The 14,297-nt window shown below is 49.2% G+C and overlaps 1 protein-coding gene across 2 annotated transcripts in view; it reads right to left on the reverse strand.

The window, feature by feature from the left end:
- Nucleotides 1-14,297, reverse strand: part of WSCD2 (WSC domain containing 2) — a 138,807-nt gene that overhangs the window by 81,378 nt on the left and 43,132 nt on the right. The window contains exon 2 of one of the 2 annotated variants that reach the window (XM_030583388.1): nucleotides 1,325-2,412. In XM_030583388.1, coding sequence (XP_030439248.1) covers nucleotides 1,325-1,706 — 382 coding nt within the window. In that variant the 5' untranslated portion in view covers nucleotides 1,707-2,412. Of the gene's footprint in view, nucleotides 1-1,324; nucleotides 2,413-14,297 lie in introns of those variants that run through there. The other variant, XM_030583389.1, reaches the window with a different exon arrangement.

The following is a 14,297-nucleotide window of genomic DNA, read 5'->3' on the forward strand; positions in this document are numbered from 1 at the left end:
TGCAGGATGTCTTTTCTTGCTAAAGAAATGGATAACGTGCTGCCTCTCTGTGACACCCTCTGGCACAAATGGAAATAATGCCTGGCAATAGACAAAGCCGGCTAAGCCACCCTGCTCGGTAAAGAAACAGAACCTCTGATTGCTCTGCATCCCTCATAAAATAACTGTCCTGTCAAGGCCTGTAAATTAGGTTCTCAGAGACGATAAGCACATCAGAAGCTGCACAATAAGTCACCACACAAAAGGCGCTGTCAGCTGAGGGTAAAATCAGTAGCAGGTTTCATTTAAAACTGAGATAATATATGTTTAAAAGGGGATTAGGAGGGTGTTGGTCTGTGCCCAGTGCCCTCTCGGTCCCCCGTCATGGTACCAAAGCTGAACAGCTCAGGAATGTATAGTTCATCTAGACATAGAGATTGAGGATGCTGATTTTGGTGCAAGCTCGTTGGCTGGCTTAGAAACATCACTGATCCACTGCAGTGCTGCCTTAACAGCTCCAATGCACAGAACGCTTGGGAAACAGAAACTCACTTGAATGTGTGGGTTTCGGGCTTTCTCAGCCTTTCAGTTAGGCATCCCACAGGACCATTAAAAATGAGTGGATTTCAACACACCTCCAGGGGAGAAGCTCAGGTTGTTTTTAGATTAACGTTCCCGCAGGCTGGCGCCAGTAAAAATACAGGGCAAGATGAAGATCCTTGCTAATCTCAGCTACACCAATGTACATTGAGAGTAACCCCACTAAAGCCAATGGAGACATAGGATAGTGTAATGGAGATCAGAATCTGGCTCAAGGTGTGCCTAGGAAATGAGACTCGCTCAATGCGGGAGACACAAGAGCATATTCAAATGGGACATAAATTGGACCTAAGATTCAACTTGTGTTTCTCTTCTCTTGGCAGTTATCCTCTTGAAAGTTCCCTGAGGGTTGGTTGGACGTTTGCAAGCACCACTTATAAACACCCCAGGGGAGGCAGATGGTTTTGGGCTGAGGCCCTTGGACTAGGACTTACTACGGGATGAAAATGAGCAAAAGAAACCTCAGGCTGAATATCTGGGGGGGAAATTCTCCTGGCTGGAGGCATCATTTCCCAAAGGAAGTGGGGGAAGCTGGGTTGAGTGAATTATCAAAAACCAGAATTGCTAAGGCCCTAGAAAATGCCCTACAAGGGGATGGAGGAGCAAATATCAGGACAAAACTCCCCTTGATTCCTGCGGGGCCAGGATTTTGCCCGGGAGGTTTGCTATGAGTCTGTGCCTTTTCCCTGCTGTGAATATACGCTGCTATTCAGCCTCTCTTCCCACAGCCCCATCAGAATCTTACCTCTGTCCTCCTCTTTCTCACGGACCTTCCTCCCTTTGAGAGCTCTGCTCCAGGCCCCGCCATAGTCCCCCATTTTGTTTCTCTCTGGCGTATCCTTGGAAACGCTCTTAAACCACGGCCCATACCTCCGGACAGAATTCCAAGCCTCCGGGGTCTCCTTGAACCCCCTCCCGAGCTGAACCACCCCCAGGTACTGAAACGCTGTCCCTTCGCTGGTGCCATCCAGGGGGTTGGGGTCATTCTCTGAGACGGTGGGCTCCCCGGCAAACCCAGAGTGCAGAAACACCAGGCTCCCGGCCGTCAAATACAGCGCGATCAGAGTGAAGAAGCGCACGGGTTTCCGCCTAAAATAACGCTGGAACTTTACCAATAATTTGGCCATAGCGTCTTCATTCCTCGCCTTGTGTTGGATGGGAAGTGGCAGAGCAAAGACAGCAACCCTTGTCTTGCAACTCTCTCTTCAAGTGCACAAGATTGGGTCAAAACCAGCTGATATAAGGTAAGTGGGAAAGGCAGGACAATGGCCTTTTGTCAGCCGTCCTGCTGCGCTGATTCAGCTGCTGAAGTGTTCTCCCCTGGTATTATTTTGGGATCAATAAGTAGCCACTAAAGTAGAACGAGACTGCAGACTGAACTCAAACAAAAATATTTTAGAATTCTGTGAAGTCCAAAGGGGCTGGGGTAGGGGATGGAAAGTCTATTTTTCAGTTCCCGTTTTGTGCTAAGAAAACGAGGTATTTCTCGAAGCAAATCACAGTACCATTTGGCTCCATTTTATTCTTCTCCTGTTAATGTTGCTAAGGGGTGCTCTGGAGACTCCATTGATGGTGGGATCATGTTAAGAAAATTGAGTGTTTGAAGACGATTTGAAAGCTGATCAGCTGACACGGCTCCCCTCACTGGCTTTCTCTGCTTTCAGCTCCTCAGCGCTGGTTCTTGCAGGCATTTCTGTAATGGAAATGGAACCGTCTCCCTTTCAGTGAAAGAATGAAAGGTCCCTGGATGCGTCTCCAGGTACGGAATACTGACTGGAGCCCTTTGTTTAATGAATCTCCATTCATTTCGGTCTCAGGACAAGAATTCTCCACCTGCAAGTCAAAAGGAATGACAATCAGAAAACTGTTCAGAAGGCTTTAGCAGGGACAGATTTATAGCATTTGAAGCTGCATACCCTCCCCCAGACAGATCCCAGTCAAGATAAAACACAAATCCTCTTCTTTCCTTTTGAAGCTTAGCAGTCTGGGATATTTTCAAATTAACCCAGGCATGTCACAGTTGCCACTGTGTCGTACACTGTGGCCTCTTGGAATTTCCTGGATTCAGACAGGATAGAACTCAGATTCTCTTGCTACGAAACCACAGGTCCCTGCTAGCTAAAGAAGAATCTCTATTAGCTATCAGCAGTATAGGGGCTATGTCATACAGATGAGTTATGATGCCATCAAGTGGAGAATAGTGAGACTCTCTTTCTCTCTCTCTCTAGCTACCTATTTACCTACTTCATCACAATAAAATATGAATACCACTGAGACACTAAGTTGTCTGCAGATTCTCCAAATAATGTGAATCCTTAGAATCGGATCAGAATGTTTGACACTTTCCTATATAAGTATTTGGAGCAGGATTTCTGATGTTTCCAGCCTATTGACCAGCCTTTTTCACATTGCGTTATATTTTAATTACCTTTCCCTCCATTCCAAAGCCTCTACAGATGCTAACTCTTTCAATCAGCTGGCAGAGGATTGCAGCATTTCATACAAAATGCATCTTTGGCATCGCTTTCCTGCGTGGTGTGTGGAAAGCCACATCCCCAAACAACTGCCTGCGTGTACTCCAGTCACAGTGTGAGTAAAGGCAGACTCCTCGGAGGACATCCAGCCAACCGATCGATGAGACTGGGTTCAAAGCACTTGTGTCTTAGCCTTCCTACAAACTCCCTGTTGGCCTGGCATATGGTTCCACATGGAGGAATGATTAGCTGTCTACATTTTCACCAACATTGCCTTCTTAAAGGGACAGCTAAACCTACTTAAACTGTGCTCATTAAGAGCAGAATGGATGGTAAGGGCTTTCCAGCTGAGCCTGAGGTTCAGCGTGAGGTGTTGCTGTGAAACAGGCAAGATCTTTTAAACCAGCTCTGATTTTCAGTCTCTGGAGAACATGTGTGAGCCTTTTGTGGCTGAAGACTGGAATTCAAGCCTGGTTTGTTCAGGTCATTATGAAGCTGGTAGGCTGCTAGTCCTATGCATATCATAGCAAATCTCCCTGCACAGCGGGGAATTCCTGCACAAGAGAGTCAGAGGAGAATGGCAGAGACCAGTGTCCTAGAGCCTAGTCAAAACTGAGGGTTGTTGGCAGAGCCAGGAGGAAGGAGCTCCTGGCTGGCATAGCAGGGGAGCTGCAGGTGAGGACGGAGGGGCATGATCAGCAGAGCTGGTGCAGGGAGCATTTCAGGGCCACAATGGCGGGGGAGGCTGCAAATGTACTGGCAGAACTAAAATGAGAAGTTTGCACAGCACCTGCCTGCATCTTGTTTGGATCCAACCTGGCTCAGTTCAATTGGTCCCAGACTCCCACTCCCACCCACTGAACCCCAATCATAATGTGGTGCAGACCCTTGGGATTTCGTTGGAAGTCTCCCATCTAAGCATCGCTCAGCCTGGACATGCCTTCTCTTGCTAAATCAGACACGATTGTAAGCCATAGTGCCGGCGCACAGGTACCCGTTCAGCTCCCTCATAATGACAAAAGAGACTCCCTGTTTCCCATACCAGAGTTGAGGAGGTGGCGACAAAACCATCCCCGAGAGAATGGACAGGTTCTTTTGTGACTAACGTCAGGTCTACACTCCAGACCTGTAACAGTAGAATTATGTTACTCATGGGCACGAAAAATCCACACCCCGAGCAACAGAGTTATACCGACCTAAGAGCCCTGGTGTAGACAGTGCTATGTTGGTGGGAGATCTTCTCCCGTTGTCACAGCTACTGCCTCTCAGGGAGGTAGATTAACTACACCGACGGGAGAAGCTCTACCAATGGCGTAATAGTGTCTTCACTAAAGCACTACAGTGGCACAGCTGAGAACTCTGCACTGGTGCGGCTGCGCCACTGCAGCGCTGTACGTGAAGACAAGCCCCAAGATGCGCTTAGAGGTGGAATCGATAGGTGAAATTCCTGGCAGAGTGGAGCACCTGCGCTAGGTTCTTTGCACACACAGGGTTTAAGTGCTGCATAGGGGGCATGCAGATCATGCACACAGACTGCGTGAGCACAGAAAAAGGGGAGTAGGACCACGAGTGAAGAGTGCAACCTGAACAGCTCAACCCGGCTTCTTCTCCTTGTGCAAACACCATACTCACTCCTGGGCTCCAGACAGGAGGTTCTGACAAAATGGACCAGTGCCATCAGGCCAGATCCTCAGCGGAGCTAAATCTGCACAGCTGTCTGCGCTTCATGGGTCTTCCCTTGTGCATCTGGGAAAGCACAGAGCTGCTGCTACTGCATGACACTGAGGAGCCTTGTCTTCAATGGAGCAAAAGCACTTTACACCAGCTGGAGAGTTGGCCCTATGTAGGGATGCACTAGCTAGTTCACTGAAAAGCAGAAGTGACCCAAACCTCTGCCTAAAGCTTTCCCTGAACCCACACCGGGGAGGGGGGATTTGTTACAGTTCCGATAACTTTGCACCCATTATTTCTTTACTGAATGTGTCTCTCTGCCCCTAGCTTCATTGAAGACTAGAAATATTAAGGACCAACATGTAGCTGGCTCAGCTATTCTCCTGGTGTTTCTAATCCAATGCAACCCAGAAATAGGTTATTTCCAGACCAAAAAACATCTGGACCTGGACAGCCCCATGAAGCTTTCTTTAAACGTGGTTGTTCTCTTGCATTTTCCAGGCCATTCTGCATGACAGATGAGAAGCAACCATCAGAAACCCCTCCACCACAAAGCCATCCAGCATCAGCAACAAAGTCCTCATTGCAGCCTGCCTAATAGAGCACACATCTGAGTGCAGAGGGAGGTTCGGTCACGGTCATTGTTTCCAATTAATGCTCTCCAACAAACAGATGTTCCTTGGTTATGTGCACTTAGAAAAAGAATGGATTTTACATTCATATTTCCCTCCCTAATCAAAGTAACATGCCATAGACAATTTGCGCTTCCAGGGTTCCTGCTATCTGAAAATCTCAACAGGCATCACAAGTATAAGCCTCATAAATCCCGGTCAAATAGGTTGGTGTTATTAGATGAAGAAACTGAGGCACAGTGAGTGCTAGAACTCGGCTCTCTTGATTGCTGCTCCACAAAACCAGCCTGCCTCTCAGGATTAGCCAGCCCAGTCATTGTTCCGCTCCTGCCTGTCAAACTGCTCTAGCTGAGTGTCTATTGCTCTGTTGTGCAAAGATACCTGTGTGAATTCCTTCAATGCCCGGGACCTTTCCTAGCCACTTTCTCCCACGGGAGGTCAGGTTTTCAAATGAGCTCAGCCCCCACAAACGAGGCCAGATTTTCAAACTGGCTCTGCTCCCAGCAGCTCCCACAGCGACACTTACAGCTCGATTTTCAGACGAGCTGCTCAGCACATGGGGTCTACGCTTTGCTAAAAGCCTGGCTCTTAGCCTTGGTATCTCTGTTGCCTCAGCTACCACCTCTATGCTGACGAGAAAGTAGCCTCCTCCAGCCCCTGTCCTGGCTCCTCTCTGGCCACACACTATCCGTCTGGACCCCATACACATCTGGCACCATCTCAACTTTCTTGTGCTGTACGTCCCAAAAGGGACAAGTTCTTATTGTGGGCAAGAGGAATGTACCCAAGGGCAGCTTGTGCCAGGAAAATTACCCCTGGAAATGGCGTCATCAAGCCACAAAACCCTGAGGAGTCGGTGTGATTTGGAAAGGTCTAATTACACTGCAGCCCTTTGCCTTGCTGGGGGTGAGAGAGAGAGAGTATCTGTATGCAGAGGCTACTGCGTGTCTCTAGTTAGGCCTTCCAGACCTCTTCAGACGTTCTCTCTGCAGCTCTGGGTTCCTCACTGGGGTTTGCAGCCTTTACAACCAGGTGAGAAAGATTTGTAAGATGCAAATGAGACAATTAGTAGCAGACAGAAAACATGGCGAGAAGACTCATGAACCCTGAACTGCTCCCACGAAGGACAATGGTGCAAAACTGAGTGCTAGCCTCCCGGGAGTGTCTCGGGAGCTCCCCCTAGAGTCAGGGCAGCAGGCCACTGTGTTCTCTTTCCTTTTCCAGCCTTTTGTTCTATTCATTCAGGTCTTTCCCTCTTCACATTCCCTCTCCATCACACCAAGGGCCAGGCAGCAGGCACGGGCGCATGGATTTATGCTAATTATCATTGCAATTAGCAAACTCTAATGCTCTAATCAATTTATATCCGCTGCTCTCAGCCTGTTCACCCCAGATCTGAATGAGCTCTTATCACTAATGACTTGGGGTAGGCCAATAACTCACAAGAGATAACTGATCACTTTTTCTGCTGAGTGTGCCCAAGCAAATCACTGTTTTCTCTCGAGTGTTTGTTACTGAACACGTCCTTTTTGCATTTTATTTTAAACTGCCCAGATTGCTCACAATTATCTGAACGTAGCCAATCCTGAGTAGCTAAGAGTGAGCAGATCAGTCACATGGCATTGTTCCTGTTCCCTGATCAGATGAGTGAGCACGTGTGACCACTTCCTGTGTGGATTTAAAATTCAGCTTCTCCAGGTGGCATTGAAAATCGCTTTATGGGAGCCTTCATACTAGTGAAACCCACCTGCAGGACAGACACAAAGGGGGCACAGGCACGGCTGAAACCAATTTATTTCACCTGGGAGCAACTCTCCAAGGCCCAATGTTTGCAGCGCTTCCCTGTCTCTCATGGAGAGGTATCAACCCCTGTGCAGAGAAACCAGCACAAGGTCTATGCATCACTTGCATCCTATCTCAGGCCATGGATTTAAATGGAGCTTTATCATTGGCCTTGTGCTGGGCCCTCTGCAGGCTGACTCCGTCTGCTGGAGTGAAGGCTTTGTCTCTTTCTGCTTTGCTACAAAGGCAGACTTGCTACGTCCCTTGTCCCACACTGTAAATGTGGATGTTAGATTTGCCAGGTGTCTGATTTTCAACCGGAATGCCTGGGACCCTGGCGGCTCCGGTCAGCACCGCTGATTGGGCTGTTAAAAGTCTGGTCGGCAGCACAGAGGGGCTAAAGCAGGCTCACTACGGCTCCCGGAAGCAGCTGCATGTCTCTCCTCCAGCTCCTAAGCATAGGGGCAGCCAGGGGGCTCCGCACGCTGCTCCCACAGCTCCCATTGGCCGGAAGCGGTGCCTGTGGATGGGGCAGCATGGAGATCTGCTGGTCACACCTCCGCACAGAAACCAGAGGCGGGACATGCCGCTGCTTCTGGGAGCTGCTTGAGGTAAGCGGCACCCACAGCCTGCACCCTGCCCCTCTCCCATACCCCAACCCCTTGCCCCAGCCGTGATCCACCTCCCACCCTCCAGACCCCATTGGTCCCAGCCCCCTTCTGCACCCACCCCCCTTCTGCACCCAAAATCTTCATCCCCAGCCCCACCCCTGAGCATCTCTCAGAAGATTATTTCCCTGTGTTCTAAAGTAGGTGCTAGTGATGGGTGGCATCAGGTCAGGGATATCGCAGGATATTCCACCTAAGCATACTTGACTGCCTATGTCTCTGTTCAAGGGGTAACCAGGCACTCAGGCATCCATATTCTGTTGCTTGTGGCTATGGTTCATTGAGGAAGCAAAATTAGAGGCCTTTATAAAAAGGCCATAGTGGGTATCAGGCATGAGCACTAAATGCTGCAGTTATGCTAGCTAGGATACAAACCACAAGTGTGATCCATCCACATGCTTCAGGCCAGAAGCTGAGTTCCAGCTTGAGGTCAGGAAGGAATTGTCACCACTTTTTAAAAAGTGACCAGGTAAGTAGCCAAAAGCGATTAATCATCTGAATTACAAGGGCAATGGCATGTTAGCTACAGGTTGCCAGTTTCATGAATGAGCTGATTAGCAGGTGGGAAGGGAGACTTGTATCTGTGTATCTGCAACATAAAAGTTTCCAAGGCCAACATGGCCTCTGAGGGCATGGGCCAGCCATGTGCAGGGCTGAGACATATGCTGTGCTACTGACTGCCTTGACAGCCCCAGGGTGTGTTACGGAACTAGAAGAGCTTTATGCCTGGTAATAAGGGTGACAAGTTAGAGTGACGACATTTGGTTTTTAATGCCATTTGATTGCTAGGGAAGTTCCACTGAATTTTTCTAGCAAGAATAGAATAACCTTCTCACTCCGCGATATACACAGTCACACACACACACTGATATACACCCAACCATATGCACGCAGACACACCCCAGTAGCTGCCCGGTGTACAACATATCCATACGTACAGCATCCATTTTCACTCTTTTCCCCTCCACTCCGTTGTGCCACCCTCCCTGCACATTTGCTATTCACTCTGCTGCAGTAGGGTCTGTCTTTCAACGGTTTTCCCTTCTCCTCTCCTGTTCTCCCCTCTCCCCTCGCCGTCTTTCCAAAGTTGGACACAAATGCGATAATGGCCTGGACATTCAGCTGGGTTTGAAATGAGGCAAAGAGTTTCCCATCCCTGGTAAGCAATGAGACCTATGCAGACTGATCCCCGGGGTAGCCTTTTGCACCATCCCGTTAATCACAGCCCTTTGAGACTGTCATGCTTCAGGCCAGACTCCCACAAACGAATGAAAAGCAAATTTACAGCCAAGTCGTCAAAGGGGCTTCAGTAATTCCCCAGCAGTAACCCCAGGCAGATTCTTCCAATTGGCTCCTAATTCAGATTCATATTTAATGAGCCGGCAGCTATTCAGTCACAAAGGTGCTGCAGGGAAAATGTCACCGTTAATCGTGGCCTTGTCAGAACGAATGGAAGAAATCTATGAAAACCCTCTTTGCTTTAATTTAACTTTTTGTAAATTGCATCTTTGTTGCCGGGAAGTGGCTGAGCTCTAAATAGCCGATTCCCAGCCTTCCAAAGGCCAGGCCCCAAGGATTTCCCTTAGATGAGAATGGCTGCATGCCACGAGGAAGGCTAATATGAATGAATTCAGCTGGTCCTGATGTTATCTGCGCCAATGCATTGTCACAAGAACCAGAACCATCTTATAAAACATTTCCCCTGTTATTTCGCCAGTCAGGCGAGTGCTATATAATCACAAGCACTCAATCTGGATAATGACAGTGGCAGAATCCGCCTCCCCGTTGCCTACCCAAGTCAAAGAGGCAATTAAAGAGTACAGAACTGTGCATACAAAGCAGGTAATGGCTCGTCTGTGCACACCCATGCAGTGGCTTGCAGGCCCCCAACGTTCCTGTGCATCCTCAGGGATACACCATTGTGCCCACATATGAAAATCTGCCCCACATGCCATTAGGCAGGCAGGGGATATGGGCCCGAACACGCTGCTCATTTTGCTGGTGCCCAGCTTGCTGACCTGCAAATGATTGGCTGGTGCATGACCTTCTGTTCTCCCCTTTGCCCTGCTCTGGGTCGGTGGGAAGAATAAACAGGAGATGGAGGTGTTGAAAAGGGTCAAAAATCAGACAGGCCTTCCCCCTTCAGTGATCCAAGGATGCTCAGTTTCTAATGGCACCCATGTCGCCCCCTCGCACAAAGAGAAAGCCACGTAGTGTGCAGGGCAGACGGGTCAGCATGAACATACACACAAAGACACCTTCATAGGCCTGGACCAAGCTCTTGGCATGAGCAGATTGAATGCTGATACTGTCTATCAGGCGTTCCCATGAACTGGCAGGGCAGTTAGCTAGCTCGGATACAATCAATCCTCATGCCTCAGGGCAGAAGTTAATTTCCAGCTCGGGGTCAGGAGGTAATTCTCCCCATCACCCATATTACAGTGTTGCACGAGCAGTTCTGAAGGAGGGCACGAGAACTGCTTCTTAGTCTGACTCACTAGCAGATTTTCCAGCCTCCTCTTTATGTGCTGTGGAAGACTGCTTTGCTCATCAATAAATGGGATCAGATCGTGTAGCGCCCCCCTCCCTCCTACCTGTGTTTCAGATCAGCTGCGAATTCCACACTGCTTATGTTCTTGGCTACATACCACAGCTTTTTAGCATTGTGCTGATTGGAGGAGGAGGGGAAAGTGGAGGGTTTGGGGGATCTTGGGGGGACTGTGCATGAGTCTCCCTTATTTCCCCAAGCTTGCGGACAGCGCGGACACCTTAGATCTTGCAGGACAATATCTTTGTGGCATTGCATCCAATGCAACAGCAAGGCAAGAACACAGTCCTCTTGGTCAGCTCTGGCTGATGGTACAATTATATGCCGAGCCTGTTGGAGCAAGAGGCACAGCTGTAGCTGTGGCCATTAACTCTTTCTTTCTTGCATATTGGAGAGCACCTTGCAGTGCTGGGAATGGTGAGATCAGGCTCCTGGATAGACACAGAGCCCACTGAAAATGCTCAGCTATTTCAGCCTCAGTTTCCCAGGCATCCCTAGCAACTCTTCTTTGAGGGCTCAACAGAGGGAAGGGGAATTACAGTGACTATAAACCACAGTCATACGTGGATGCTTGCCTGATATCACCAGCTCAGAAGCACACGCGTTTCACACTTGAAATCAGCGCTCCTCAAATGACTTGGAGCTGGTGCAAGTGCTGGACAGAGGTTCCAGTCGGTTTGCCCATTCCTAGTGTATATGCACGTGGACACTACTGCGCTTATAGAAGGTGTGTATATACAACAGACCCCTCCTCTGAGTTTCAGCAGGCATCAGAGCGAGTTCCCGCCTGGGTTTTACTTCTGCACCAGAACAATTCCTATTTTCTCCAAAGTGGTCCCCCATCCCTATTGCAGATGAACTTCACAGTTCCTTACTCAGAGTGAACACCCTGGGGGAAATAAATAAATAACAGTGGGCCTGTGGCAGGGCCAGGCAGAGCCCCTGTAAGAACCAGGGTTTGGGCCTGGTAGAGAGGCTGATAAGACCCAGCTGGGCAGGGGTCAGGTGACTGCCTGATGAGAACCTGGCTCTTATAAAGGCTGATACAGCTCAGTTAAGGAGGAGAGCTTCAGGGGGTAGGCTGGTTTCTCTGGCAGAGGAAAGGCCTAGGTAGATGGTCTATAGGAGGGATGGGGAAGAGATGCCAGGAGCAGGGAGGCCTATGTCGTGGTGGCTGTTGGAGTTATGCTGAACTGGTTTATTATGGGGTTTGCTGGACATTGTAGCTGGGAGTGGTCAATGGTGTCCTGGAGAAAGGGTCTGAGCAGACTCTGGGGTGTGGAGTTTAAGCTTCCCTGGGTTGGGAGATAAGCCAGCAGCCTACAGGGTCCTGATGTGAATTTGGGCAGAAATCAGGGGAAGATTTTCCTGAGTAATAACCACAGGACTTGAAATAACAATGATTGACTCCAGGGGTTCGCTCGTGATGAGCCCTCTAGTTACTTACATGGTTCTTGCCACCACGGTGCCTGAACACCTCCCAGTCAGGAGTGGGTTTTATCCTGGGAGGCCGGGCAGTCTGATTCTCCTCATACAGAGGGGAACCAAGGCACAGGGTGGAACAAGTGACTTGTCCAAGGTCAAGAGGATGCGTGGCAGTGCAGGGAACTTTTGCTTCTCAGTGTAGCGCTCAACACACCATCCCAGCGTCCGGCCTCATGAAACCTCGGCAGCTGGACAAAATCAGCAGACCAGTGGCTCTTGCAGCATGGAAAAGGTCTAGTTTTTAGCTGCTTTTGTTTTCATATGGCATGTTCTTACCTTGTTGAGCTACCTTTGTTTGGGACGGACTTAGGAAGGGGATGGGGTTTGACTTGACTTCACAAGCAGAAAGGCATTTCACTTGTGCGGGTTTATCGCACTAGACGCTGACTAGATTAGAACCATACAGGGTAAAATGCTGGTTACAGCTCAGCAAGGCCAGGTGTCTCCAGACAGGCAAACAAACTAACTGGTTGCTGAGGGCAGGGACAGAGGTTAGAGACTTCTCACTTCAGATCCAGCCTAGGATTTGACTCCCACCTGATGGCTGTTCAGTGCTCTCACGGCAGCTGTTTTTCTACAATGCTCCTCACCTAGTCACGTGCCATCTATCCACTCACTTCTTATAGGAAAAGTGGGCCCATCATGACTGGCCCCTTGGTTTGTAGAAATTGTAGAGACTGAAGGGGCCCATGCAGCCTCAACTCACTAGCCATTCGGGCTGGTCCCTCCAAATAAGGAGTGGGCCATGAGAGAACCTAGCTGGATGACTCAGAACCCAGGGCTTTTTGGGTGTAGAGCAGAGCTAAATTCTGCAAGCCATGCCCACCTGGTGTGATGCTCTGTCTCCCTCTAGTAGTGACAGCGTCATAGCTAGAGGTTGCACCTGCTACCGTTCAGCTGGGCTAACAGAACTGGGTTGCACTCAAGCAGGAGGGGCTCAGGCCTTAAGTTCCAGAGCTCACCAGCTCAATCCCCGCTACCAGCAATCCCCTTATCAAAGAAAATTCGGAATGAAATGATCATACTCCAGGACACTCACTAGTTTTTCCAGTACATTGTTGATAAGCAGCAGAGAGGGTTCATTCACATCACCAAGATTCACTGGTCCATTGAGCCTCTAGCAAGTGAACAAATGCCCCTGTGGGCAGATTACAGGGATGCGAGAGATGCCATCTATGAAAATCCAGTAGGTGCTGCTGTCTGGTTGGCAATGCCAGAGTGCTGGACTGAAAGCGAAGATGCCTGGGGAGTATTAATATTATTATTGTTGTTTGTATCACAGTAGCACGTAGAGGCCCCAACTGAAATCAGAGCCCCGTTATGCTAGGTGCTGCACAGATGCATAAGAAGGGCCCCTGCCCTGAAGAACTTGCAGTCTAAATAGACCAGGGCGACAGAGAAGAGAGGTGAAGTAACTTGCTCAAGTCACAGGGTGAGTCAGCAGCAGAGCTGGGAATGGCGCCTCCTCTGCTAGCCCACACTGCCTCTCAATGCGACCTACTTAGAAACACTCTATATGAATAGTGGCGTTACTATTTTAGTGCTTCCGTTGTTTACCAAAGCTGATGCCAGTCTTCTGTTCACTGCTCACAGTTGACCCTCTGGCTAATACCCCCTACTTCATTAGACAGGTGCAGCTGGTGTTCCCCAAGGAAGAAGATGTTACAGGACGGGCTGTGTCGTCCATATTCATGAATGCCATGTAATCGGAGCACTTTGCTTTCCCTTATTACAACCAATATCTTTCCCCTGTAGAAATTGTTTTGTAGCTGTGTGAGATACTTATGACACGAGGGGCTAGAAATCAATTTTATCCAGCCAGCTGCTTTGATACTCATCTTATTTTGATATGGGAAAAAAACCCATTTCTAGACTAAATTGTTAGCGTAATAACAATACCCAATAGAGTGCAACAGAGTATGCTTTATGGCTAGCTCAGGTGCCAGGGTGGCGAGTTAAAAAAGCAGGTGTACAGTTGTGGGGAAATGGGGGAAAGGGGATATCGACAAGCAAAAGAGATTTCCTAATGGCCTCAAAAGCAAAATTACAAGTACAGCTTCAATCATCCCACCCCAAAGTATCTCAGTATTTCCTTCCGGGAGCTCCACACAACGCTGCTCACACAATACAGCAGAAGGAAGGGAGCCCGGAACTAAATAAACACCCAACTCTCCTGCTGCTGAGAAATGGACTGGCGAGAGGAAACATTGACCAGGACTGACTGTGGGAAGAGGCAGCAATGGCCCACCCAGCTGTGGGAAGGAGAAGCTGTGGGTGGGGATGCAGCAGGACCTCGGTGGGGAAGGGAGAGGAATATGGGCCATGGAAGGAAGGTGGTGCATGGTTATGGGAGCAGGCTGGGGAGCGCAAGAAGCAGCTGGGAGCTACCAGAGTCCATCAGAACCTAAAGCAGATTGTGAGGCTTGAGCAGCAAGACATAACTCGTCTGCGTTTTTGG

Source organism: Gopherus evgoodei, chromosome 13, assembly GCF_007399415.2.
Source record: "Gopherus evgoodei ecotype Sinaloan lineage chromosome 13, rGopEvg1_v1.p, whole genome shotgun sequence".
Taxonomy (NCBI): domain Eukaryota; kingdom Metazoa; phylum Chordata; order Testudines; family Testudinidae; genus Gopherus; species Gopherus evgoodei.